Genomic DNA, 21133 nt, shown 5'->3' on the forward strand with positions numbered 1-21133 from the left:
CCCGCATAACCCTCCGAACCTCGGCACTTGTGCGACTAAACGCCGTACATGTAGGAGAAAGGTCAGCCATGAGTCGTTTCCCTACCATCTCCAGAAACAGTACTGTATGTGTCATCGATTTGCGAAAACGTCAGCAGAGGATGCTCGGTCGTTCTGAAAGGGTTGAAGGCACCATTACGGATATCAATGAAAGGTTAAACTCTCAGGAATAGACCTCAGGCTCGCACAACACCTAGCGTTTCGAAGAGCTTTCATGGCAGACATTCCCCTGGAACCCCCTCCTCGGGGCCTCAAAGGCAAAGCGGCTATCGTCACCGGTGCCGGCTGTGCTGGTAACGGGATCGGAAACGGGCGCGCAATAGCTATAATGCTGGCTGATGAAGGGTGCAGTGTTCTTTGCTTGGACATGGACCTTGCGAACGTGGAAAAGACAGCTTGGATGGCGAATTCTAAAGCTGATCGCGGCAAAGCGCTGGCTTTCAAGTGCGACGTCACAAAAGCGGAAGACTGTGAGGCCTCTGTTCAACATGCCTTGAAAGCCTTTGGTAGACTGGACATTCTTATCAACAACGTTGGTATAGGAGGAGCCCCAGGTACCGCACTGGATGTGGATATGGAAGCGTTCGCGAAAGGGCTCGAGATCAACATATCCAGCATGGTGCTCATGGCAAAGCACTGCATCCCTGCAATGCAGAAAAATGAAGGTTCAGTAAGAGGAAGCATTGTGAATATGGGGAGTGTAGCAGGCCTAAAAGGTGGGACACCTCACCTACTGTATCCCACAAGCAAAGGTGCCGTAGTAAATATGACGCGAGCGATGGCGGCGCACCATGCGGAATGTGGAATCAGGGTAAACTGTGTCTGTCCTGGCGTAAGTTCACCCAACTGTGTTCGCTTTGGGTCGGTTCATAGATTGACGATCATAGATGCTATACACCCCTATGATGTACGCGAAAGGAATGAGCGAAGAGGCTCGAGAAGCGAGGAAGAAGAGAAGCCTCCTCGGTACAGAAGGCAACGCGTGGGATGCGGCTGCCGCGGTAGTTTTTCTTGCCAGTGACCATGCGAGATGGATAACTGGCGCAATACTTCCTGTCGATGCCGGCGCAACTGCTGCAGTTGGCATCGGAATGCCCAAGGGCACAAGCGTATAATTGCAGGCACAAGCACGCGCTCAAAGAAAACATGATTAGAGCCAACGACAGGTCAAGTGACTGGGGCTCACTCAATGCAAAACTCGAATAGAAGAAGTTCCTCCGAACAGCTATCACAATTGCAGGCAGACCACATTTCACTAAAGACGAAAGTCACAACTAGGCCTGCACTAACTGCAAGTCCCGAAGCCGGCAGGCCAGATACGACCATGACAGCCGAGATCCTGGGGAGGCGATCACGATATGCTCTGGGGACCCCGGATGCACGGGGAATCTGGAGACGAAACGCAGTCTTGCTTCCACCAATCACATCGACCCTTCGGCTCCTACAATGAAACACCCATGAGCCGCATGTACATGCGGCGACCCTACAATTCGTGGAAGTAACAATACTTTACTATACATCACTTGGCTACCCTATTGTAATAGCCTCGTTGGCGTCCTTGGTGATTTCCAAGACGGGAAATTAGCTATGCGCACCGCTACTTATAGCAAAGAAGTCTACCCAACTCATGGATTGTGCACCATTCTGGAGTTCAGCTCGTTCTCGCCAAGATGCTGTTCTTCAAGACATTGAGCACACTTGTGCTTGGGCTTTCATCTGTCGTTTCTGCTGCAACGTATACCAACCCAATCAAGGCGAAAGATGGCTCGGATCCACACATTGCGTACTCCGGTGGCTACTACTACCTCATGACGACTACGTGGACGAATTTGCAGATCACTCGTGCCACTACTATCAACGGCTTGAAGTCGGGTGAGACGAAGGTGGTGTACACCCAAAGCTCCGGATCGCGGTCTGGAAACATCTGGGCTGTAAGTAGCACATCATCATTTCAAAGGGAAGAAGCTAAATAAGCGGCAGCCTGAGTTACATTACCTTGACAATGCTTGGTACATCTACTTCACTGCTGGTGATGGCAAGGACTTGGGCACGCAGCGTCCGCATGTGCTGAAGGGTAAGCTATCACGACATATACCATCTTCCCCGCAATGTTGATTGGATTCCGCAGGCGGGGCCTCTCCCTGGGACTCATTCAGCTTTCTTTCTACGCTCTCTAGCACATGGGGCATCGACGGCACTATCCTCCGCTTCAGCAGCTGGGGTAACTACTTCGTCTACTCCTGCTTCCTCAACGGCTCTCCCCAATCCCTTTGCATCTCTAAGCTCAACTCGCCTGGCTCTATCGGCTCTCCAAAGCTCCTTTCTCAGCCGACTCTGTCCTGGGAGACCGTAGGTAACCCAGTCAACGAGGGCCCGGCGGCAATGTACCACGACGGCAAGACCTACCTCACCTACTCTGCATCCGACTGCTGGACTACATCCTACTCTCTCGGCCTGCTCACGTGGAATGGTTCCGGTGACCCCAGTCTTGCGGCTAGCTGGAGCAAGAGCGGACCGCTTCTTACGAGCGCGAATGGCAATTACGGGACGGGTCACAATGGGTTCTTCCAGAGTCCCGATGGCACTGAGATCTGGAATGTGTACCATGCGACAGCCAACAGTGCTGGAGCTTGCGATGGCAACAGGTACACAATGGTCAACAAAGTCAACTGGAACAGCAACGGGACGCCGAACTTCGGCACGCCGGCTAAGCTGGGCACTTCGTTCACTGGGCCTTCTGGCGAGTAAATTTAGAATGCGGCATAGCAGAGCTTGGCGTAGCACCCTCGCTGCTTACTCGATATCATGGCTACAGTGGTAGCTTGTAAATACACAAAGAGCTGAAGATATTCACGTTCACGTTCACAATGTTCTTCCATCATTTCCTTCTCACAACGCTGAGACTTGTTCACTTACCTTCCACGCATCAAATACCCCTGCTTTTCATATCCTCTACTGCTAAAACACTTCCCAGCTTACCATAACCTCCTCAACCCACCTGAGCAAACACGTAACGACCGAGCTGACACCCGTCTAGCAATACCAAAACTGAGGAAGCACTTGCTAACAAAACGAGACTACTAACAAGTCGACCCAGAACAATGTGCTTCTTGAACAAGCGTAGCACCTCCAAACGCGACTCACCCACTCTCCCCACTCGTCACAATTATGACCCTGCCACCTCTGCCCACCACTCTCCACTTGTGGTCAGTCAGCGCCAAAGTTGCCTCGCGCTCGCCCGCCAATATATTTCTCCAGCCGCGCGCAAAGTAAAAGTGAAGAAGCGCCGCAGTCAGGATGGCTCTGGCAAGCTGTACACCGCTTTCGTGGTGGCTGGAGAAGGTGCAGAAGAACGCGTGCTCATCATGGACCGGAACCTTTACAGTAGCGAGGAAGAGGCTGTTCGGCGGCTAAGCGTCATGCTAGTCGAGGAGTGGCGCGAGAAGCAGGGTATGAATTTCTTCTAAACGGTAAGTCTTCCGAAGGTAAGGCGGTTTGGTCCGTCATTTCATGCATTCGATATGGCAAGTCATTCTTCCATGAGATTTCCTTTGCGCTTTCATAGTGTTTCGGTCTCGCGGTCCATTAGACTTCTTGAGAACCTGCCTCTGATATTATTCCAATAGTAACTGATGTATGTGTGCTCGATGTATCCAAATAAACTATGTACTCCATGAGGGATACGACAACCCTTTGTGCTATGCGTCGCGCTTTGCATCTTCTACGCTGAATCTTCTTTCTTTCTCCTGTCCTAGAATCTCAGCCAGCTTCTGAAAGTTGACTGGTTTGGTGAGGTATTGATCGATACCCGAGCTCCATGCTTCTAGCCTTGCGCTGCTGGATGCCAGGCCCGTCAGTACAATGATACAGCACCTTGGTACGTTGTATGCTTGTTCGTATTGCCGGATGGCCCGTGTGGCTGTCATCCCATCCATCACCGGCATAGACATATCTAGTCAAATCGTCAGTATCAATGTTGATGCAAGGTTTACACTACTCAGTAACACATACCCATCAGGATGAAGTCGTGGCGAAGGTTAGGATTTTGGTATGCTTGTAATGCTGCAAGGCCGTTTTCGGCCTCCGAATATGTGTATTTGTGCTTCTTGAGAAAGGCCACTAGGAGCTGCATCATGTCAGCGTCTCACATCGCCGATGGTTATTCAATGTTAGACAACATACCCTACGGTTTATGGCATTGTCGTCCGTGACTAACACATGCGGTCCTGTCGATTTTGCGCGTATGGGCAACACGTCCTTCAGTTCCGCAGGTGGACTCTCTGCAACGCGCGACGCTATCGAGGTAAAGGAAGGCTTTAGATCATCGACATCAGTATCTTGAGACCGAGGCTGGAGTTCGGAGAGCTGAGTAGGTGTTGCGTGACGATCAACCAGCGGCTCCTGCAGGGGAAAGTGATTTTGCTCTTGCGATCCTTAGGACTGAGTTAGAAAAAGTGGCAACTACCAGTAAGGCTAGGGGGGAATACTAGTAAGCTTTGGGAGGTTCTCACTGGTATCATCGAAGCGATCAAGACATCGATTTAGAATGTACGCCAACTTGTACGGGCCACAACTAACGAAATTAGTTCATGGGGTGTGCAAAATGATATAAGGCAATGTTGTCAACGTACGGTTGAGTCATGATCTCCACCACGCTTTCTTTGTTCTTTACCCGCACATCGGACCGGAAGGTAGCTGCTTCAAGTGCATCCATGGCAATAAAGACAGTAGTTGGCGCTCGTTCACGATCGGTCCTTCGCCGCCGGATAGTGTCAAGGTATTCGAAAGACGGTTCCGGACAGATAACGAGATCTGTATCATGACCAGACCAATCTTCTGTTTGCACGACTTTCATCTTGAGGTGCAATTCGAGAGTCTTCGCTAGGGTATCCGTGAATCGCGAAAGTCCGCCACTGTTCTCGAAAGTCTCTGATGATTCATTCGGAAACTTGTGTTTCTTGTGCATGATGCAAACACGGCGTCCAGCCAGTCGAGCTACCGCAGGAAGGTATTCCGTTAGTCTAGAGGCCGGCGGCTGCGGAACATCCGGCTTCGTGAGAGAGAGTTTCACATTGAAAGTGGTACCAACAGAAGGTTCACTAGTAACCTCCATCTTTCCACCACTTGTCTCGATAATTTGGCGGACGATACTAAGTCCCAAACCCACTCCAGAAGCATGTGAATTTTCCTGTGAGAATGGCTGGAACGCTTTGTTTGCCAAAAACGATGGAGACATGCCAGCGCCGGAGTCCTTGATCGTCAGGGTGACGGTACTTTTATCTCCCTCTTCCGATCTACTGCTTCGTAATGACACCTGGATATGACCACTCTCAGTATATTTGACGGCGTTACCAAAGAGATTCATGACAATTCGCTTCCATGCTCCCACAGTAAAGCAGCGGTTCCAATCGTCTTCTTGAGCCAAGTCGAGGACGATATAACATTGCTTGCGATTGGATGATGTAGGTAGCTCTGCATTCAGCACTGGATCGTCTTCCGACCCGGCCGAAGACTGTAAGACACCCTCACTCTGGCCGATTACCGGGATATACAAGGCGCCCGAAAATACAGCTTCGACAACTTCTTCAGTGGCCAAAGCAAGGTCGAAGGAGGACTAGATAGAGATAGGAACATTAGGAGTTGGCCAAGTGTTCAAGAATAGTAAAGCAACGCACCTGCTTGATCTTGCGTGTCTTCAGTGGCTTTGAAGAAAGCCGTATGGTATTGGAACTCTTCAGCTTTCTAGAAGAAACGGTTTTAGGGGCTTCGTTGCTCTTTGCATAGTCCATTACCTGATTGATGGTGTCGAGAAGAGTCTGCCCGCATGAATGCAACGAATTGAGCATGCTGACTTGGAAGGAGTCAAGGTGCGTGTCTTTGATGAATTCCAAGGTGCCAAGGATCCCATGCAGCGGAGAGCGGAGTTCGTGGGAGATAGACGCAACAAATGTAGTTTTCTGTCTATTAGAAGTGATAAGGTCAGCTCAAGAGATGTAGGGCGAGATGTTCAAGGATGTCTATAGCAATGGAGCTATACATTGAATGCAGGCCCGTTTCGTTGAAAAGGGCCGGACAGGTTGCGCACTCTCGGACATGAGATTAGAATCAACTTACTGCCGACATGTTAGCATGATGTGCGACAGAACTTAGTAAGAGGAAGTCAAACCTGATGTGATGCGAGAGCGTCTAGTCTGGACAATTCTCGCATAATGGAGTCGCTAAAGATTTTGAAGTAATTGAGGTCCACGGTGGAGGACAGCAGGCGCTGTGGATTGTTGCTCCAGCACAGGCACCCAGCGAACCACCTTGAGCGTTCCTGTCTTTTCGTTAGAATGACAGCAGGTTCAAAGGATCTTATGACTTGCGTAGTCCCAAAACGGCACGAATGCAACACTCCTCGCTTTGGGGAGCAGTTCATGAACTGCAACCGATGTTCTGAACCTTCGCCCAACATCTTTCTTTTTGGCTTCTGACGAAACAACTTCTGCGGCGCTGGCACTTGATGAAGAGTTGTCGTCGGTCGACGATACAGATGAGCCCGTAGCGGTGAAATTTGTTATCTTCCCGGTAGACCATTCTTTGAGCAGTCGTGCCAAATCTCGCTCCAACAAAGTACCAAAGTCGGATCCATCGTTGGACGCTTTTCCTCGCACCGCATAGCCAAGCACTGAGCACGTCTTGGGCGATTTATCATCCTGCATATCGCGACGACTACTCGCGGTGCTAGCAGCATCACTAGACGAAGAGACGGAGTGCGAAGAGTCTCCTGAACTCGCATCCTCTTCGTTGGTACCAGGAAATTGACGGTGGCCAGTCGCTGCAACAGAGGCGTCGAGGATGAGCACGCCATCTAGATTGCTAGATGCCATCATGACATTGGCAGCACGAGAGAACATATCTTTGGAATGGAGGGGCAGGATAGAGTTCTGAAGGGTGCCGATTGATCGTTCATTGGTCGATGAAGCTTGAATTGTCCTTGAACCCACTGACGACAGAGTCTTGAGACTGCGTACAGAACCAGCTGAAGCAGCTGTTGTCGAGCCGGACTGGTTCGAGGAGTCATCTGCAAATACTTTGAAAGGCTTCAATGCGGATGCTCCTTGCGCAAAGGACAGCAGACCGCGAGTGAACTGCTCGCCGCGTTGATACTGGTCCCTGAGCGTGTACGTGTCCAGGTAGTTGATGATGGTCGCCGCAAAATCTTGAAGAAGGATGACCTGCCCGCCAGAGAGGCCCGGATCAGGGCGCGGTTCGCCGTCCCAAATGGATAGCACGCCCACCACAGAGCCGCGTGGACAGACCAAGGGCACTCCTCCGTAGAAGCGCCATTGCGGACCCCCTTTGACGAAATCGCTGTGTGCGTATTGCTCGGTTTTGGAGAGATCGTCAATCACGAGGACGGCGTCGGTCCTCATTTGCAGCACCTCTTCGCACACACCCCACGAGCGCGGAACGCTCACATTGCCGAGCCACAGAGCGGCGGCGGCATCCTCTGGCTTCGGACGAAGCGGGAGGCTCGGCGTGGCTTCTGCCAAGAAGTGCTGATGGGTGTCGTCTATGAGCGAGATACAGGCGCGTGCGACGTTGAGGCGCGTCGCGGTGAGCTGGGCGAGGGCGATCAAAGTGGAGTCGGCGGATGCGCGGGGCTTGTGATCCAGGGCGGGAGTCTCGATCTTGGGGGAATCCCGAAATGCAGACCCATACAACAAGTAAACATCGCGCTCCCGTTTCCGCTCGGCCACTGGGGACTTCTGTTGGCCTGGGGTCATTTCGCGATGCAAGTCCAGAGAGCCGCGTCCATGCGCTCCGCTTCAGTCCAGCAGTCAAGCGCACACTGCCCGCAGCTACCCCGCCGCGACACGAGGAGGCCTTTGTTCTGCTTTCGGGGGTGCGGGAGGGATGCACCAGGTCGATGCCTCAAAAATCGGAAAGTGGCATGGGATTATGAGATTGTCCATCGCCGCCAAGGGGACTCGATTAGCGCGGGTCTGGATTGCCACTTTCCGTCCCACGTCGTCGCCACCCCGCCCCGCTGGTCCACTACCGGCAAAACCTCGACGGGACCGACTGCATTGGAGAGCCCAACGACCCCTCACAGTCCATGTAGAGGGATGGCTTTGTATGTAAACGTGTGTCTCAGACGGTTTCCGTAGAAAGCGGACAGTGATAAGGTCTCTGATTGGATGTATTCACCCAAGTCTTTCTGACTAAGCCCGGCCCCATAGCTGTAAGTATCCAGATGGCCCGTGTATACACAAAAACACAGCTGTATGTATTACCGGATCCGGGATATCGCCACCCCTAGCTACGTGATGCGGTACGATTACCTCAGACCAACAATCTGCAAGAACGACTCTCCAGCCAGCCCTCCATAATGACAAACCAAGGTCACGTGATATGGATATGCCTGGGCGTTTGAAAGGTGCTCAGTCCCAGTGGGAAACGATTGTATTCGAAACTAAATTCCATGACATGAGGGAGGCCGTGGATGTCAGTCTTGGACACACTCGAGCGCTTTGATTGCCTCTCCATATACCATCTACCTGCTATCTCTACTAGCCCATATGCCTACAACCCTGCTTGAGCCTCCTCGACCTTCCCAAATCGGTACTGTGCCCAACTCAAACTCCCCTCTGCAAGCGTCCACAGCCGCTCTCCGACGTCCCCTCCAGCTGCTCCAGCTACAACATACATTGGGAGCAGATGCTCCAACGTAGGCCCCGCCTTGATTGCATCGTCGCGCTTCAACAAGGCCGCCATCTTAGCCTGGCGTTCCTCTGGTGGCGCAATCGCTGCTTCTCTCAGTGCTTCGTCAAAGGTGTAGACGTATCTTCATAATATTAGCAAGCATGACAGAAGGAGCTAAGGTAGCTAGCTCACGGCATCGTTGCCCCTGACCCTCTCATGGCGCGAAAATCATACAGGTTATGAACGGCCATACCAGCGCCTACGATGAGGACGCCTTCGTCCCGTAGGCTTTGCAGCGCTTGACCCAAGCGGTAGTGCTCATCCACATTCTCGTTGTCTAAGAGCGAGACTTGCACGATCGGTACGTTCAGCGGGTTCTTCTTCGGATCGAAGGCTGGAGATGGTGGTGTCAGCAAGGTCAATTCTACATCTATCTATGGTATACAGGACGGTACTCACCAGCTATGAAACCCACCCATACACCATGGTCCAGCCCGCGCTTCACCTTCTCCACCTTGACACCGTGGTTTCCCAAAAGAACAGCCACTTTGTCTGCGATCTCCGGGCTTCCCTTGTTGGGGTATTCGAACTCGTAGTAGTGCTTCGGAAAGCCGTGAAAATCGTAGATGATGTTCGTATTCGCAGCTGCATTGATTGCGATGGTGTCTGAACTCGCTTGCCAGTGCGCCGAGAAGACCACAATTGCCTTAGGCTTGACAAGTGTGGTGATTTCGTGGCCGACCGAGGTCAACTGCGCGTATGCAGGATGTTGCGTGTTTTCCATAAAATTGGGTCCACCGATGCCTAGAAAGTACACAGGCATCTGTCTGTTTGTGGTGGCCATGGTTCTGGATGGATCCACTATGATGGGCTGAGGTCTGAGAAGCACGCTGGATCGAATTTGCAATCTGTTGCACAGTGGTGGAATGGCGAGAGCTGCAAGGAAAATAACAAAGCTTATGTACTTGAAGCAAAAGACTGAGATTGCGAGGCGCATAACGGCCTGTAGATGCTCAATAGCAATGAACGCTGGAACAGACAGTAAGACATCATTAGTCCCCACTTGCGAGCGCGCGGAATTATGCGGTCGTATGCAATGGCCTGGCTCGCCCTAAACGGAATGGTACCGTCAAGATCTGAGACTGAGCGGGCTTGTTCTAGACAATGCTGTTGGACAGAATCTGGTGCCGCCCCGCCCTTTCTTACAGCTAGGAATTCACATGGAGGCGTAAGGTTACCCGCTCGGGATACTGCTGCACTTTGTCAGATGCGCGATAGATTGCATCCTCCCGCGCGGCTTATGTAAAGAGAATGTAAATCGTTCGACCAATAGGACGCTCTCATCCATCATGCTAGGCTGCAAGAGGTGGGATCCCGCGCGGCTCATGGGTTCAAGGCGAATTACGCGATACCACATTCGATGCTATGAGATGCAGGAGCAAACTTGGGAAGTTATTGTGAATCAACATGATTTCCAATCTTCGGATTCAAGACGTTGCGGACGAAAATACCGTGCGAAGATGGACAGGCTCCGAGTGGTATAAGTACTTATGGTATAGAGGGCCTCAGCTGGCAAAGACCCATCACCAATCCAACTCCTCACTCTTCAACGTCCACAGAACCGCACCATCCAATATTACCTCACAATGTCGGCCACCAAGGTTGTCATCATCTTCGGAGCTGGCAAGAGGGTCGGTGCCTCCGTAGCTGCCAATTTCGCAAGCATCGGCTACAAAGTCGCCCTTGTGTCGAGGAGCGGTACCGGGGCCATTAACGAGCAAGGATATCTCTCGTTGAAAGCGGACTTCACCGATCCAGGGACTGTCGCTCCTGCTTTCGATGCCGTCCAAGCCGAGTTCAACACTCCACCTAACGTTGTCGTCTACAATGCTGGGGCCCTGTCCTTTCCGACTGACAAGACCTCTGTCCTATCAGTTCCAGCAGACAAGATAGCGAGCGACCTCAACATCAATACTGTTAGCGCCTACGTCGCTGCTCAAGAGGCCGTCAAACGATGGGAGACCCTGCCCACAGCAGCCAAAAAGACGTTCATTTACACGGGTAACGCCTCGAATGAGATCCTCGTGCCCAACCCCTTGTGGTTGACCCTTGGCATGGGTAAGAGTGCCAGTGCCTTCTGGGTCGGACTATCTGACAAGTTGTACGAGGCCAAGGGCTACCGGTGGGTAATATTCTTGCTTCAACGTGATCTAGCGCTGATGCAGCCTTCTAGGTTCTTCTACGCCGATGAGCGCAGGGAAGACGGTACAGTGAAGGGAAACATCGACGGTCCGTATCATGGCGAGTTTTTTGCACACTTGGCAACTCAGGAAGAGAAGCTGCCGTGGCAGGCTACCTTTGTGAAAGACAAAGGTTACGTTTATTTTGATCCCAAATCCGTGAGTGTTAACAAGATCATGGAGTTGGCCAAGCCTATGTTGGATGCTTGGCTTAAAAACTAGGCTGTTGATACTTTTCCCCGCTCTGGGAGTTGGGCAGCAGTCGTGGATTGTAGCGCTTTTTAGTGCAATACATATACTTTCCAAGACTTTTCAAGCGTTGTCTATACGAGCAACACTAGATCACCTTCGGTTCTGAAGAATGTAGCAAGATCGCGATTCGATCTATCTTCGGAGTCCCTGCTCCTCCATACATCTTCCATGATTTTCGATGCTTTTCGCAGTGCGCCGAAAATGCTAGTCCTCCCCAGTGCTTGCATGTGTGCGCGAAATCGAGCTTCTTGCGATGGCATTGCAAGGCAGCCTGCTACACAGAATGGCCATGCGACTGAGCGCAGTAGAGCAGGAGGATGTTTCTGCAGATCTAGCAGGTCTAAGAGAGCTCCGACATGATGCTGAACCTCGGTGTTGGCGGGCTGCCATCCTGACACTACCACCGATAGAAAGAGGAGCGCGGCATGTCCCCATATGCGAGTTACGAAGAGACGTTGATCGCCATCTGCTAGAGCGCATGTCTGGTCCAAGAGGGTACCCGTTCGCCAAGAAGTGTTCGCTGAAATTGATGTGAGAGAACCAAGGTGGTTTTCAAGTGCATCTTTGATGGACATGGCACGGCGCACTAGCTCCATAACGTCTAGGTTGCCCGCTCGTTTTCGCTGTTGTTTCCAGGTATCGAGGTTCGACGCTTCGCCGATCTGCAGTAACACCACGTTTTGACATCCAATCACAGACTCGACGTCGACCACAGGTGGGCTATCAGTAGTGGCGTAAAGAAGGGCGCGATGATACTCGTATAGTCTTGGCGGTTCTTGCAATATTGTGCTGGCCACGATATCGTCTAGTATCAAGAGTGCTGTGGAGAAAGTGAATGCTGCCTGTTCTGCGCTTTGTACCTCGATGGAAAGGCCAGGCAAGAGCCGTGAGGTTGGTCCAAGGCGGTCTAGAACGGACTGGAACTGTAGCTTAGGGTCTTCTATAGCGGGCACAGAGCTGCGCATAAGATGCTCGAAAAGAGCCAGTGCTGCGAAGAGATGCGCTCGGCAATTGTCGAAGCTCAACACAGCGATTTCAAACCTTTGAACCTGCAAGATGCTCGCCAAAATGCGCACAGTGCCGTGCATGTGTTGAGCAATGTCCGCGTTCTCGATGTACTGCAGAGCTTTCCTGAGGGTTTCGAAGGCTTCTGCTGTTTGAGTAAGTACTGTTTCCCAAACTAGGTTGTCGTTGCTCGTTTCGGTGAGAAGCGAGAAGAAGAATGAACTCTGACATAGAACAGCTTGCCGTACCACCGGGCTGCTCATCATCATTTCGATAAGCCAGGCCTTTCCGCCTTCGTATGGAGTTGGTCTATGTCAAGCATGAGGTCAGCAAAACCTAATTGATGGTGAGGCCCTTGTTCTCCACATAGTACCTACTCACCGGTAGAACGGAAACATAAACGGAACAACTTGTTCGAGGTAGAACATGAGTAATACAGTCTCTGATGATTCTCCAAAGGCTGTCTTCTCCCGAGACGCTCCAGCATTGCGTGCGCAACCGGCAGAGCGCTGAACATGCGTTGGATGAATAGCATCTGCGTCAGCCCAAGGATTCGCACTGATACGGTCGTCATGTGTGAGTTCAAGAAGATCATTTGACATCGACCTAGCCGACTCTCTACATCTGGTGCTGCTCGATGCCATTGTCGTATCTACGGAGGCAGTGCTTGCATCGGCGGCCGCTATCCCTGTTTCGATAGTAGATAAGCACGTACTCCACTTGTATAGATGTATCGTACAACGACTCACGGCGATGAGGTGCCTTCTCCTTAACTTCTCGCTTGATACGCTCTGCCATCTCTTCTTGTCTTGTGCTACCGTCCATCCATTCCGGCTTGCATTTCTCGTAGTGACAGGTAATTAGAAGTTGGCCTAGACGAGAGTACAAAAGTCAGTAGAAGTTGCATGGCGGTATCGTACGGTCTCGATCGTAATCTGAATCAAGTTTCCACACCTAGCCGCCTGTACGTGCATGATGCCTGTAAATCAGAATCAGGGTTACTCACTACAGGTTGCGCATACAGGATATTTCTCGTCGCATTTCTTCTTCCGCAACCGGCAGGTCCAACACCCGCTTACACTCCTTCCGACGGTGGCGTTTCCAGATCCATTCAAAAGACTGAACGTCATGTCGTGCAAAGCACATAGGCGGCACGCGAAGTCGCGAGACACCTATCGGGCAGAGTTGCAGAGTTGTGGAGTACAGGGACGAGCCGCGCGGGACGATGATGCTGATGGCTAGCCACTAATTTGTAAGCACGCATGCTTGATCCATTGTTCCTTCCCACATGCAGCCAAGGTTTTCAAGGTAAACACTCAATGTACGCCGGGTATATCAGACTGGTCCCAATCGTCAAAAACAATACCATGTTTCATTATACATGTGCCCAACCAATCTTGCGCAGCACCTGCATTTCGTTGATCAAGCAGAAATCACCAAGCTCTTCATTCCTCGGATCCTCCTCCTTCCACTTGCGCACCCTTGACGCAACGACATTGGCCTTCAGCACGGGTGAGGTTGTCAAGCGTCGTATGCGGCTCTCCCACAACCTGTAAAGTAAAGTCAAAGATGAAGGGGCGCCCTCGCCTGCCCTCATAGCCTCGTAAGCTTCTCTGCTATACCCCACTCGCACTGCAGGATTCACGAACACGCCCTCTTTTGATGAAAGTGGATTATCGACATGTATGAGGCAGCACTCGGACCCCTCTACATGCGCAGCGGCCAATGAATCCGGAATACCGCGAAAGCGCAATGGATTTGGCCCTGTAAAGGCCTTCGCCGGCATTGCGACTATTTGCTTAGACACGTGCGAATTCTTGGGAATGTTCCTACTTACCGATGCCATTCCAGCAGCTGGCTACTGGAGCTGGTTCATTCTTCATGATAGCGGCCCGTGACTCTTGCGATCTGAAGTACGGCCAGGCTGGCATCAGGTGCTCATGCCCGTTGGAATCCCGTAGCGCGAAGGTGTCGTAGAAATACGGAGGGTTCTTGAAATCCATTGAGCATGCTGCGGCATAATGTCCGCCACGAGTGCTCAGTAGTTGGAGCACATCCTCTGTCTTGTCCCCATTAGTAGCTGATTGAGTAACCATGGGCCAAAGATCATAAGCGATCCACTTACAGAGAAGACAACGTCGTTAACGAACAGTATCTTGTCGAAAAGGATACCGCGTTGCGCCAATTCCTCAAGTGGCTCCAACCCTACATTTCTCTGTTTTGCAAGGTACGGGATGCGGCGCAATTCCTTCTGACCTTGGGGTGTATCTACCCAGCCTTCGCCCTCCGGCGCTACCGAGATCTCGTCGAAATGCGTGACATTGGACGTGGTAATCTTTCTTTCCACTCCGATTTGTTCCAAAGCTTCATCGAGCTCCCGCAGCGCATTCTTGGTCTCATCCCAGCTTCCACTCTCATGAATGCTGATGAACACATTCTTTGGTCCCAGATGTTCCGCAAGAGTTACCAAAGCCGCGCTCAACGAAGAGCGCAAGATGGCTTCGTTGTTCCAGAGAATGCTCGCAATGAAGATGCGCTCGGATCCGGGCTTGTAGCTATTTAGTGACGCGCTTCCGCGCGCAAGACGTTGCTGCACATGCAAAATGTCCAGGGTATTGAACAGGACAAACAAGACCAAGGATATGCGCACGATGGCCTTTCGCAGGTTATGGCGACGGAGATACATAGGTGCGAGGTGTCAACGCTAGGAAAAGCGTTTGGCTGGCGGAACAGTCCATTTGCGATTTGCGACGGTTTATGGCAAGGTCCGAAAAGTGAAGGACGCAGGTGTAGGTGTCCGGACACAGCCACTGCTCGTGCACCAGTCCGTGCTCGACGCTTCATGCCCCCTGTCACTTGGCTTGGCTCGCGAAACGTTGACGGAGATCGGTCCTGTCGCGGCACGAAAGTTCCGGGTTGGCCCCCACAGATACAACCCCATCAGGTGGTGAATCTTGGACAGAACTATCCACATGCAACTCTCGCGTCGACTGAGATCGAATTAGACGTCAATGATCGCTCACCTGTACTGGTGGACGGTCGAAATCGGTTGATCATCTCTCAATGCGATACGTTTTGACAAAAGGGCGAGGTGCAATCGAATCATCATCATTTTGGTAAATCTATGCGTCCGTATAAACAATCCCAGTCCTATTTACAACTTACTCTTCCCCTTCCCTGTACTCCTCCCAAGATACAGCGGGTCCTTGGGCTCAATGCCATACTTCCTGCACAGCTCTTCGCCCTTCCTCTTCTGCGCTTCCAACCTCTTCTTATGCGCCGCACCCCTCTTATTCTCATTCTTACCCAGCTGCAGCAAATGCACCTCGTCGGGGCCGTCCACGATACGCATAGTCCTGCCATTGCTGTACATAGCAGCCAAGGGCGTCTCCTGACTCACACCCGCACCGCCATACGCCTGGATCGCGCGGTCGATAACATCAAGGTTGACTTGCGGGACGAGCACCTTGACCTCTGCGATCTCCTTGAGCGCGCCCTTGGCATCGGACTCGTCAATCTTGATAGCGGCGTTGAGAACAGCGAGACGCGCGGCATCGATCTCGATACGTGAGCGTGCTACGCGGTCTAGCATTATGCCGTGCTTGTTCAGCATCTCGCCAAAGGGCTTCTTCCTCTCGTCGTTGATTCTTGCGAGAAACCACTCGAGAGCCTTCTCCGCAGCTCCAATGCTGCGCATGGCGTGGTGGATGCGGCCGGGGCCGAGACGCCCCTGAATGATCTTGAAGCCGTCGCCCTCGCCGAGAACCATGTTGGAGGCGGGGACGCGCACGTTGGTGAAGGTGACGTGGCCGTGGCCATGGGGCGCGTCGTCGTAGCCGAAGACGGAGAGCATGCGGTGGATGGTGATGCCGGGAGTGTTGTGCGGGACGAGGATGACGGATTGTTGCTTGTATTTGTCAGAGTTGTTGGGGTCGGTCTTTCCAAGGACGATGTAGATTTCGCAGCGTGGGTCGCCGATGCCCGAAGACCACCATTTCTATCATGTCCCATGTTAGTAGTCTAGACGAGAGACGGGAAAGGTATGCGGGGAGAACTTACCGAGCCGTTGAGCACATACGAGTCGCCGTCGCGCTTGATGGTCATCTCGATGTTGGTCGCATCACTAGACGCTACTTGTGGCTCCGTCATCAAGAATCCAGAACGTATCCTTCCCTCGAGCAGTGGCTCAAGCCACCTCTTCTTCTGGGCGTCGTTGCCGTATTTCGCCAACACCTCCATGTTTCCAGTATCCGGAGCCGCGCAGTTGGTGGCCTATGTACCCATTAGCCTTTTCTATTACGTTCACGGTATTATCCCAGCCGGTGATACACACCTCGCTGGCTGTCCGACTCTTGCCCAGGTACTCAGCCATAAGCCCGTACTCTAGGTTGCTGAACCCCGCTCCCTCCTTGAAGTGGGCCTTGGGCAGAAACATGTTCCACAAGCCCAATTCTCTCGCCTTCTTCTTCAGATCCTCAATGACGGAGGGATGCGAGGAGAATCGCTGCTGGGTAGTCTCGCCGATTTGCCGGATGTACACTTCGTCATGGGGGAGGCATTCCTCTTCGACGAACTTCTCGACCTACGAAGTGTTGTCAGCAGTGGAGAAGAGAAAGAAGCAGACAGAAGAGGGATGGGGCTATATACCAGGTCGAGCGTCTTTGCAGCACGCTCAGAGACGAATGGACGTGCAATCGCCGGGATGCGCTGGCTCGCCGTGAGGTGGCCATTCTGGGAGTTGATGAGCAGTTCTGACATGTTTGCGGTAATGTCTTCGGTGATTCCTGCCCTGAATCAACGAAACGAGAGAGTATGCGAAGAGCACGGCAGCAACCGAGGCGACTTTGTATCGCAGCGGGATGCGAGCTAAGCTCGATGTCCGTTGCGGGGACGTTGCCGAGGTTCGCGGAGTTAGCGGCCTGGGGGAAGCCCCTGGTTGGCTGGAGTGGAGATGCTTGGCAACATGGAGTGATATTCTGATCCTATCCGAGGATGGGTCAGTGAGCTGAGACTTTGTTCAAAGTCTGAGATTTAGGGGAAGAGTTCAGATCCGCGCTTCTCTCTGTGCGATTGTAGAAGCAATCATGATTCTCTGATCCTCTCATCAACAGCATCCGAGAATACAATTGCAAGCATACACGTATACTAGTCATACAGTTTATGCCCCTAGGTAAGAATGTATCGACAACGAATGAAGGTGCCCTCTAAACGGATTGCGCCGTTCCCAAAATGCATGCTCGCTCAGATATAAGACTATCCTGCCTAGTGCAACGCCAAAATATGCAGTACCAGCTAAACAAAAAGGTATCATCGCAACATGCAATCAATCCGACACAAACAGGCTCTCATCGCCATCTGCACCCGAATCCGGCGACTGAGTCTCGCTCGTCACGCCGTTGTAGCTCTCCGCTCTTTGCAACGGACTTCGCCGCCTCTTCAGCGCTTCCCTAACCTTTCTCTTCAATTCTACTTCCTCCTCTGTTTCTTCAGCGTTAAGTATATCAATTGCACGATCAACTTCCTCCCACGACGGCCTGCTGTCTCGCGAGCCGCGTGGAGTAGCGGGCCCCGACTGTGTTTCCAAAACCTCGAGACGTTTGGCTTGCTCTTGGATAGCAAGTGGGTCACTGGCCTCCTCGGTCGGCGTGGGGAGACCATTGGCGTTCTGGGTCAAGGCTGAGTCAACTCCGTTGGGCTGCTCAGGAGACGCTGAGCCCTCTTTTCTCGCCATCGGAGACCCTCCGCGGATGGCTGGTGTAGGTGGGCTGAAAGCGACTTGCAGGGGGCTGCGGCGTCCGTCTGTTTCTGCGTCGGAGACACCATTGACAATGTCGCTAACATGGCCACTGCGATCGCTCAGGGCGGCGGAAGTATCGCTTCGCCAAATATGTCCGAATGTGCGTCTTCGCCTTGCCCGTCTGCCGCCCTCCGGACTGTGCGACGGGGTGTCGAAGAAGCTGGAGTACGTATTACCCAGCTGCTGTACAATGGGGATGTCCGACTGTGAGCCCAGGGTGCCGGATCGTACAAAGAGGACCAGCCCAAGGCAGAGCAAAAGGAGCGTAGACTGAACTACTGCCATCCTCTTCTGCCACACGAGCTCGTCCGCTACCATACTGAGCCGCGCTCCAATCTCCCCGATCTCGGTCTGTTGCCGTTCCTTCATGCCCTCCAGTTCTAAAATCGTACTCTGCCATAGCTGATCGTACAAGTTCCGATAACTCTTGAGCTCGTGCATGACGGTAGTATTGAGATGATCTAGAAACTTCTCTGTCTTTTGCAATTGTTTCTTCTCGACTTTCATGAAAGCATCTCGTAAAATGCGAGACTGTTCTTCGATATACTGCAACGAGAGCGTGCTGTTAGCCTCCAGGTACTGAAGGCGTTTCGAGATGGATTTGAAAAAGGATTCTTGCGTCGGTGGGGTGTTTGGTTGCGATTGCACTGATGTGCGTGTTTGTGCTGGAGGCTGCGAGACACTGTTGGTATTGTTCGATGCTCCTTTGTTTGAGGGCGCGTTCGGCGCAGCGCCTGTGTCAGTGTTGATTGCAATTTTCGTATCAGTTGCCTGTAAAGATACAGGCTTCGAATCGCCACTGTAATGTTCCGCTGTTGAGGTAGGTGACTTTGGCGTATGAGCCGGAGTGGACGGTGAAGATAGGGAGTCCTGGCCAGCATTGGGAGAATCATTGGAAAGGTTTCCCATGCCATTCCTAGCAACGTCCAAGTGCGTTGATGGCCCGGTGCGTTGATCGTTCGAAGGAGGATCGTTGGCAGTGGAGTCTGCCTGGGCATGGATAGGCACTTCCGGAATACGAATGGGCGGATGCCCTCCGCGTTTTGGAGGCGAATGATCTCCGCTGATCGAATCAAAGCCGTCTCCACTTTCAGTCGGATTCAAGGTGCCATCTTCTTGTGGCGGAGCCTCTTGGATAGGGTCAGCATCCCTCTCAGGTTTGCTTTGAATCTGCTCGCCAGGAAGGCTATCGTCTGCAGAAATCATCGCGGTCTGTACAGGTTCCTCGGCAACCTCATCGATCGGCTCCGCGAAGTCATCATCTCCCCTCGCCTCTTCTTCCTCTCTCCTATACTGCTCCATCATAGTCGTACCATGAACCCTCAGTAAACTCATGGGACAATAAAATTCGTTACCATAATGCGTCAAAAGCTCAATACGGAGATACCGTGCCCAAATCTGCGGCTCGGTGATGAGAAAAGGCTGAATCTCTCGAGAGTTACGGGCTTCAAATGTGCCCAGTACACGCCAGCGGTCCAGCTTCACGGGATATCGATCAGAAACGCTAACACGGAAATGACGGAACATGGAAGAAAAGAATTCGTAATTGGCGAGGACGATAGTATCCACGAGGATGTCTTCGCACAGTTCAACAATGATGAATTTGTTCTCGGCAGAGCACTCAGTGAGCATGTAGCTATCCTTGTTCTCAACCAAGATGGAGGAGGTGCTCTTAGCTTTGGGGTTTGTCTTGAGGACCGTGGCGGCGCAGTCGAACGAGGCGTAGTTGAAGCGCTCTTTGCAAGTCTTGCCTGCATCTTTGCTGAGCGCCCAGGAGCTTGGAGCAGCATGGCCTTCGCCTTCCGTGGTCGTAGTCGTCTCCTGCTGAGCATCTGTATGCGGCTTCGTCGGTATCGCCTGTCCCTCTGGAGGGTTTCCAAAACCGCTGAAGTCTATCTCAATCTCTCCTTCTTCGCCCAACGAGTCGAGGGCGTTGACGTTGACCGGACGGCGTCGATTGCGCTGGTCAGAGGAGGCAGCACGAGCCTGTCCAATATTATCGGGCGACTGGCCAACGTGCTCGAGATTCTTCTTCTTCCACTCTTCGAACGACAGGAAATTATCGCTATCAAACGGTGAGTCTGTCTCCAACTCAGCCTCTGCTTGCGTGCCCGTTGAAGCGAGCCCTGCTGCAGCGTCGGTAGAGCCTGTCGCTTCTGGTCTTATTCCGTCGGCTTCGGCTTTTGCCTCGCTCCCTGAGGCATCCTGTCTAGCCCACGGTACCACCACCTCCAGCGTGTTGTCCAGGTTTTCCTGGCTCGAGTCGTCCACCACAGCGCTCGGCGTAGGCGCAGACCAGCTCGTCCTTAGGCATTGCTGGGGCAGCCTGTGCGTAATGTAGTTGATCGTGCGGAAAGGGCATGTCGCATCGGCGACGGCGGGAGGCTTCGATAGCGCCGACGTCGTGGGAGAACTTCTCGTGGAGCCGGTCGTGGTTGAGCTGCTCTCAGGGGCGGCTGTTTCATTCGTCGATTGAGCGAGGGCGCATGTCGGGATGCTGCAGAGTAGCAGGTAAACTGTCCACTCGCGGAGCGATGCGCCAACAGTCGTCATTGCTGGGGCGCATAGCTCAGTTCAAAGCCTGTCCGGTGTCGAGTGCCGGCAACATGAACAGCTGCACAGTAAATAACGGTTGCAGGGAGCGGTGAATACGTTGCCTTTCACAGAGACACGTCGTGGTCCAAGCGGTAATCTACACCGCCCCGCGAACTTCTTTATCGATGTTGCTGCCAAGCCAGCCGTCCTGCTCACACATCACCTTCATCTTTCATGCTGACTAAACTCGGTACATCAGGTATGTAGCCTGGTTGACATCTGTACATATTCTTACAACAGAACCTGCTCGGTATACACCGTAAAGCCTCACGAAGCAAGCAAAGCGGGGCAAGAGGAAATCTTGAAATGTCATCATGTGCCCTGAAAAGGCGCGAGCACGCTCAAGTGCATCAAATGCGTGCTAATCAATCGCCATGAAAAATATGACGCTCCCAAGTCATATCCAGCTCGTCAGATACAACAGATACCCATTCACAGTGAGCGAAAGCTTCAATACCACACCACCGCCCAACCCTCTTCAAACCACCCGCCCATCCATCCTGCCGACAGTACCAGG

At 52.4% G+C, this 21133-nt stretch overlaps 12 protein-coding genes across 12 annotated transcripts; 4 read left to right on the forward strand and 8 right to left on the reverse strand.

The window, feature by feature from the left end:
• Positions 1-253: 253 nt before the first annotated feature.
• Positions 254-1154, forward strand: N0V89_005492 (uncharacterized protein; the record flags this gene model as incomplete). Its single annotated transcript, XM_056214269.1, has 2 exons — positions 254-871; positions 927-1154. The coding sequence occupies 2 exons, from the start codon at positions 254-256 to the stop codon at positions 1152-1154; spliced, it is 846 nt and encodes a 281-aa protein (XP_056071536.1).
• Positions 1155-1709: 555 nt separating this feature from the next.
• On the forward strand, positions 1710-2787 carry N0V89_005493 (uncharacterized protein; the record flags this gene model as incomplete). The annotated part of the gene is made up of 3 exons (XM_056214270.1): positions 1710-1970; positions 2020-2113; positions 2168-2787. 3 exons carry the CDS (start codon positions 1710-1712, stop codon positions 2785-2787), a joined length of 975 nt encoding a protein of 324 aa, XP_056071537.1.
• Positions 2788-3140: 353 nt separating this feature from the next.
• Positions 3141-3506, forward strand: N0V89_005494 (uncharacterized protein; the record flags this gene model as incomplete). The annotated part of the gene is made up of 2 exons (XM_056214271.1): positions 3141-3159; positions 3298-3506. 2 exons carry the CDS (start codon positions 3141-3143, stop codon positions 3504-3506), a joined length of 228 nt encoding a protein of 75 aa, XP_056071538.1.
• Positions 3507-3737: 231 nt separating this feature from the next.
• N0V89_005495 (uncharacterized protein) lies at positions 3738-4174 on the reverse strand (the record flags this gene model as incomplete). Its single annotated transcript, XM_056214272.1, has 2 exons — positions 3738-3991; positions 4051-4174. 2 exons carry the CDS (start codon positions 4172-4174, stop codon positions 3738-3740), a joined length of 378 nt encoding a protein of 125 aa, XP_056071539.1.
• Positions 4175-4621: 447 nt separating this feature from the next.
• On the reverse strand, positions 4622-6170 carry N0V89_005496 (uncharacterized protein; the record flags this gene model as incomplete). Its single annotated transcript, XM_056214273.1, has 3 exons — positions 4622-5653; positions 5715-6000; positions 6154-6170. The coding sequence occupies 3 exons, from the start codon at positions 6168-6170 to the stop codon at positions 4622-4624; spliced, it is 1335 nt and encodes a 444-aa protein (XP_056071540.1).
• Positions 6171-6383: 213 nt separating this feature from the next.
• On the reverse strand, positions 6384-7808 carry N0V89_005497 (uncharacterized protein; the record flags this gene model as incomplete). Its single annotated transcript, XM_056214274.1, has 1 exon — positions 6384-7808. One exon carries the CDS (start codon positions 7806-7808, stop codon positions 6384-6386), a length of 1425 nt encoding a protein of 474 aa, XP_056071541.1.
• A 799-nt stretch (positions 7809-8607) lies between these two features.
• Positions 8608-9571, reverse strand: N0V89_005498 (uncharacterized protein; the record flags this gene model as incomplete). The annotated part of the gene is made up of 3 exons (XM_056214275.1): positions 8608-8869; positions 8920-9121; positions 9187-9571. 3 exons carry the CDS (start codon positions 9569-9571, stop codon positions 8608-8610), a joined length of 849 nt encoding a protein of 282 aa, XP_056071542.1.
• An 802-nt stretch (positions 9572-10373) lies between these two features.
• Positions 10374-11189, forward strand: N0V89_005499 (uncharacterized protein; the record flags this gene model as incomplete). The annotated part of the gene is made up of 1 exon (XM_056214276.1): positions 10374-11189. One exon carries the CDS (start codon positions 10374-10376, stop codon positions 11187-11189), a length of 816 nt encoding a protein of 271 aa, XP_056071543.1.
• A 101-nt stretch (positions 11190-11290) lies between these two features.
• Positions 11291-12493, reverse strand: N0V89_005500 (uncharacterized protein; the record flags this gene model as incomplete). Its single annotated transcript, XM_056214277.1, has 1 exon — positions 11291-12493. The coding sequence occupies one exon, from the start codon at positions 12491-12493 to the stop codon at positions 11291-11293; it is 1203 nt and encodes a 400-aa protein (XP_056071544.1).
• Positions 12494-12842: 349 nt separating this feature from the next.
• N0V89_005501 (uncharacterized protein) lies at positions 12843-14910 on the reverse strand (the record flags this gene model as incomplete). The annotated part of the gene is made up of 3 exons (XM_056214278.1): positions 12843-13096; positions 13617-13774; positions 14375-14910. The coding sequence occupies 3 exons, from the start codon at positions 14908-14910 to the stop codon at positions 12843-12845; spliced, it is 948 nt and encodes a 315-aa protein (XP_056071545.1).
• Positions 14911-15378: 468 nt separating this feature from the next.
• Positions 15379-16982, reverse strand: N0V89_005502 (uncharacterized protein; the record flags this gene model as incomplete). Its single annotated transcript, XM_056214279.1, has 4 exons — positions 15379-16221; positions 16284-16496; positions 16558-16806; positions 16872-16982. 4 exons carry the CDS (start codon positions 16980-16982, stop codon positions 15379-15381), a joined length of 1416 nt encoding a protein of 471 aa, XP_056071546.1.
• Positions 16983-17547: 565 nt separating this feature from the next.
• On the reverse strand, positions 17548-20574 carry N0V89_005503 (uncharacterized protein; the record flags this gene model as incomplete). The annotated part of the gene is made up of 1 exon (XM_056214280.1): positions 17548-20574. One exon carries the CDS (start codon positions 20572-20574, stop codon positions 17548-17550), a length of 3027 nt encoding a protein of 1008 aa, XP_056071547.1.
• Between the last annotated feature and the right edge of the window lie 559 nt (positions 20575-21133).

This window comes from Didymosphaeria variabile (assembly GCF_027946475.1).
Source record: "Didymosphaeria variabile strain IMI 356815 chromosome Unknown scaffold_4, whole genome shotgun sequence".
Lineage (NCBI taxonomy): Eukaryota > Fungi > Ascomycota > Dothideomycetes > Pleosporales > Didymosphaeriaceae > Didymosphaeria > Didymosphaeria variabile.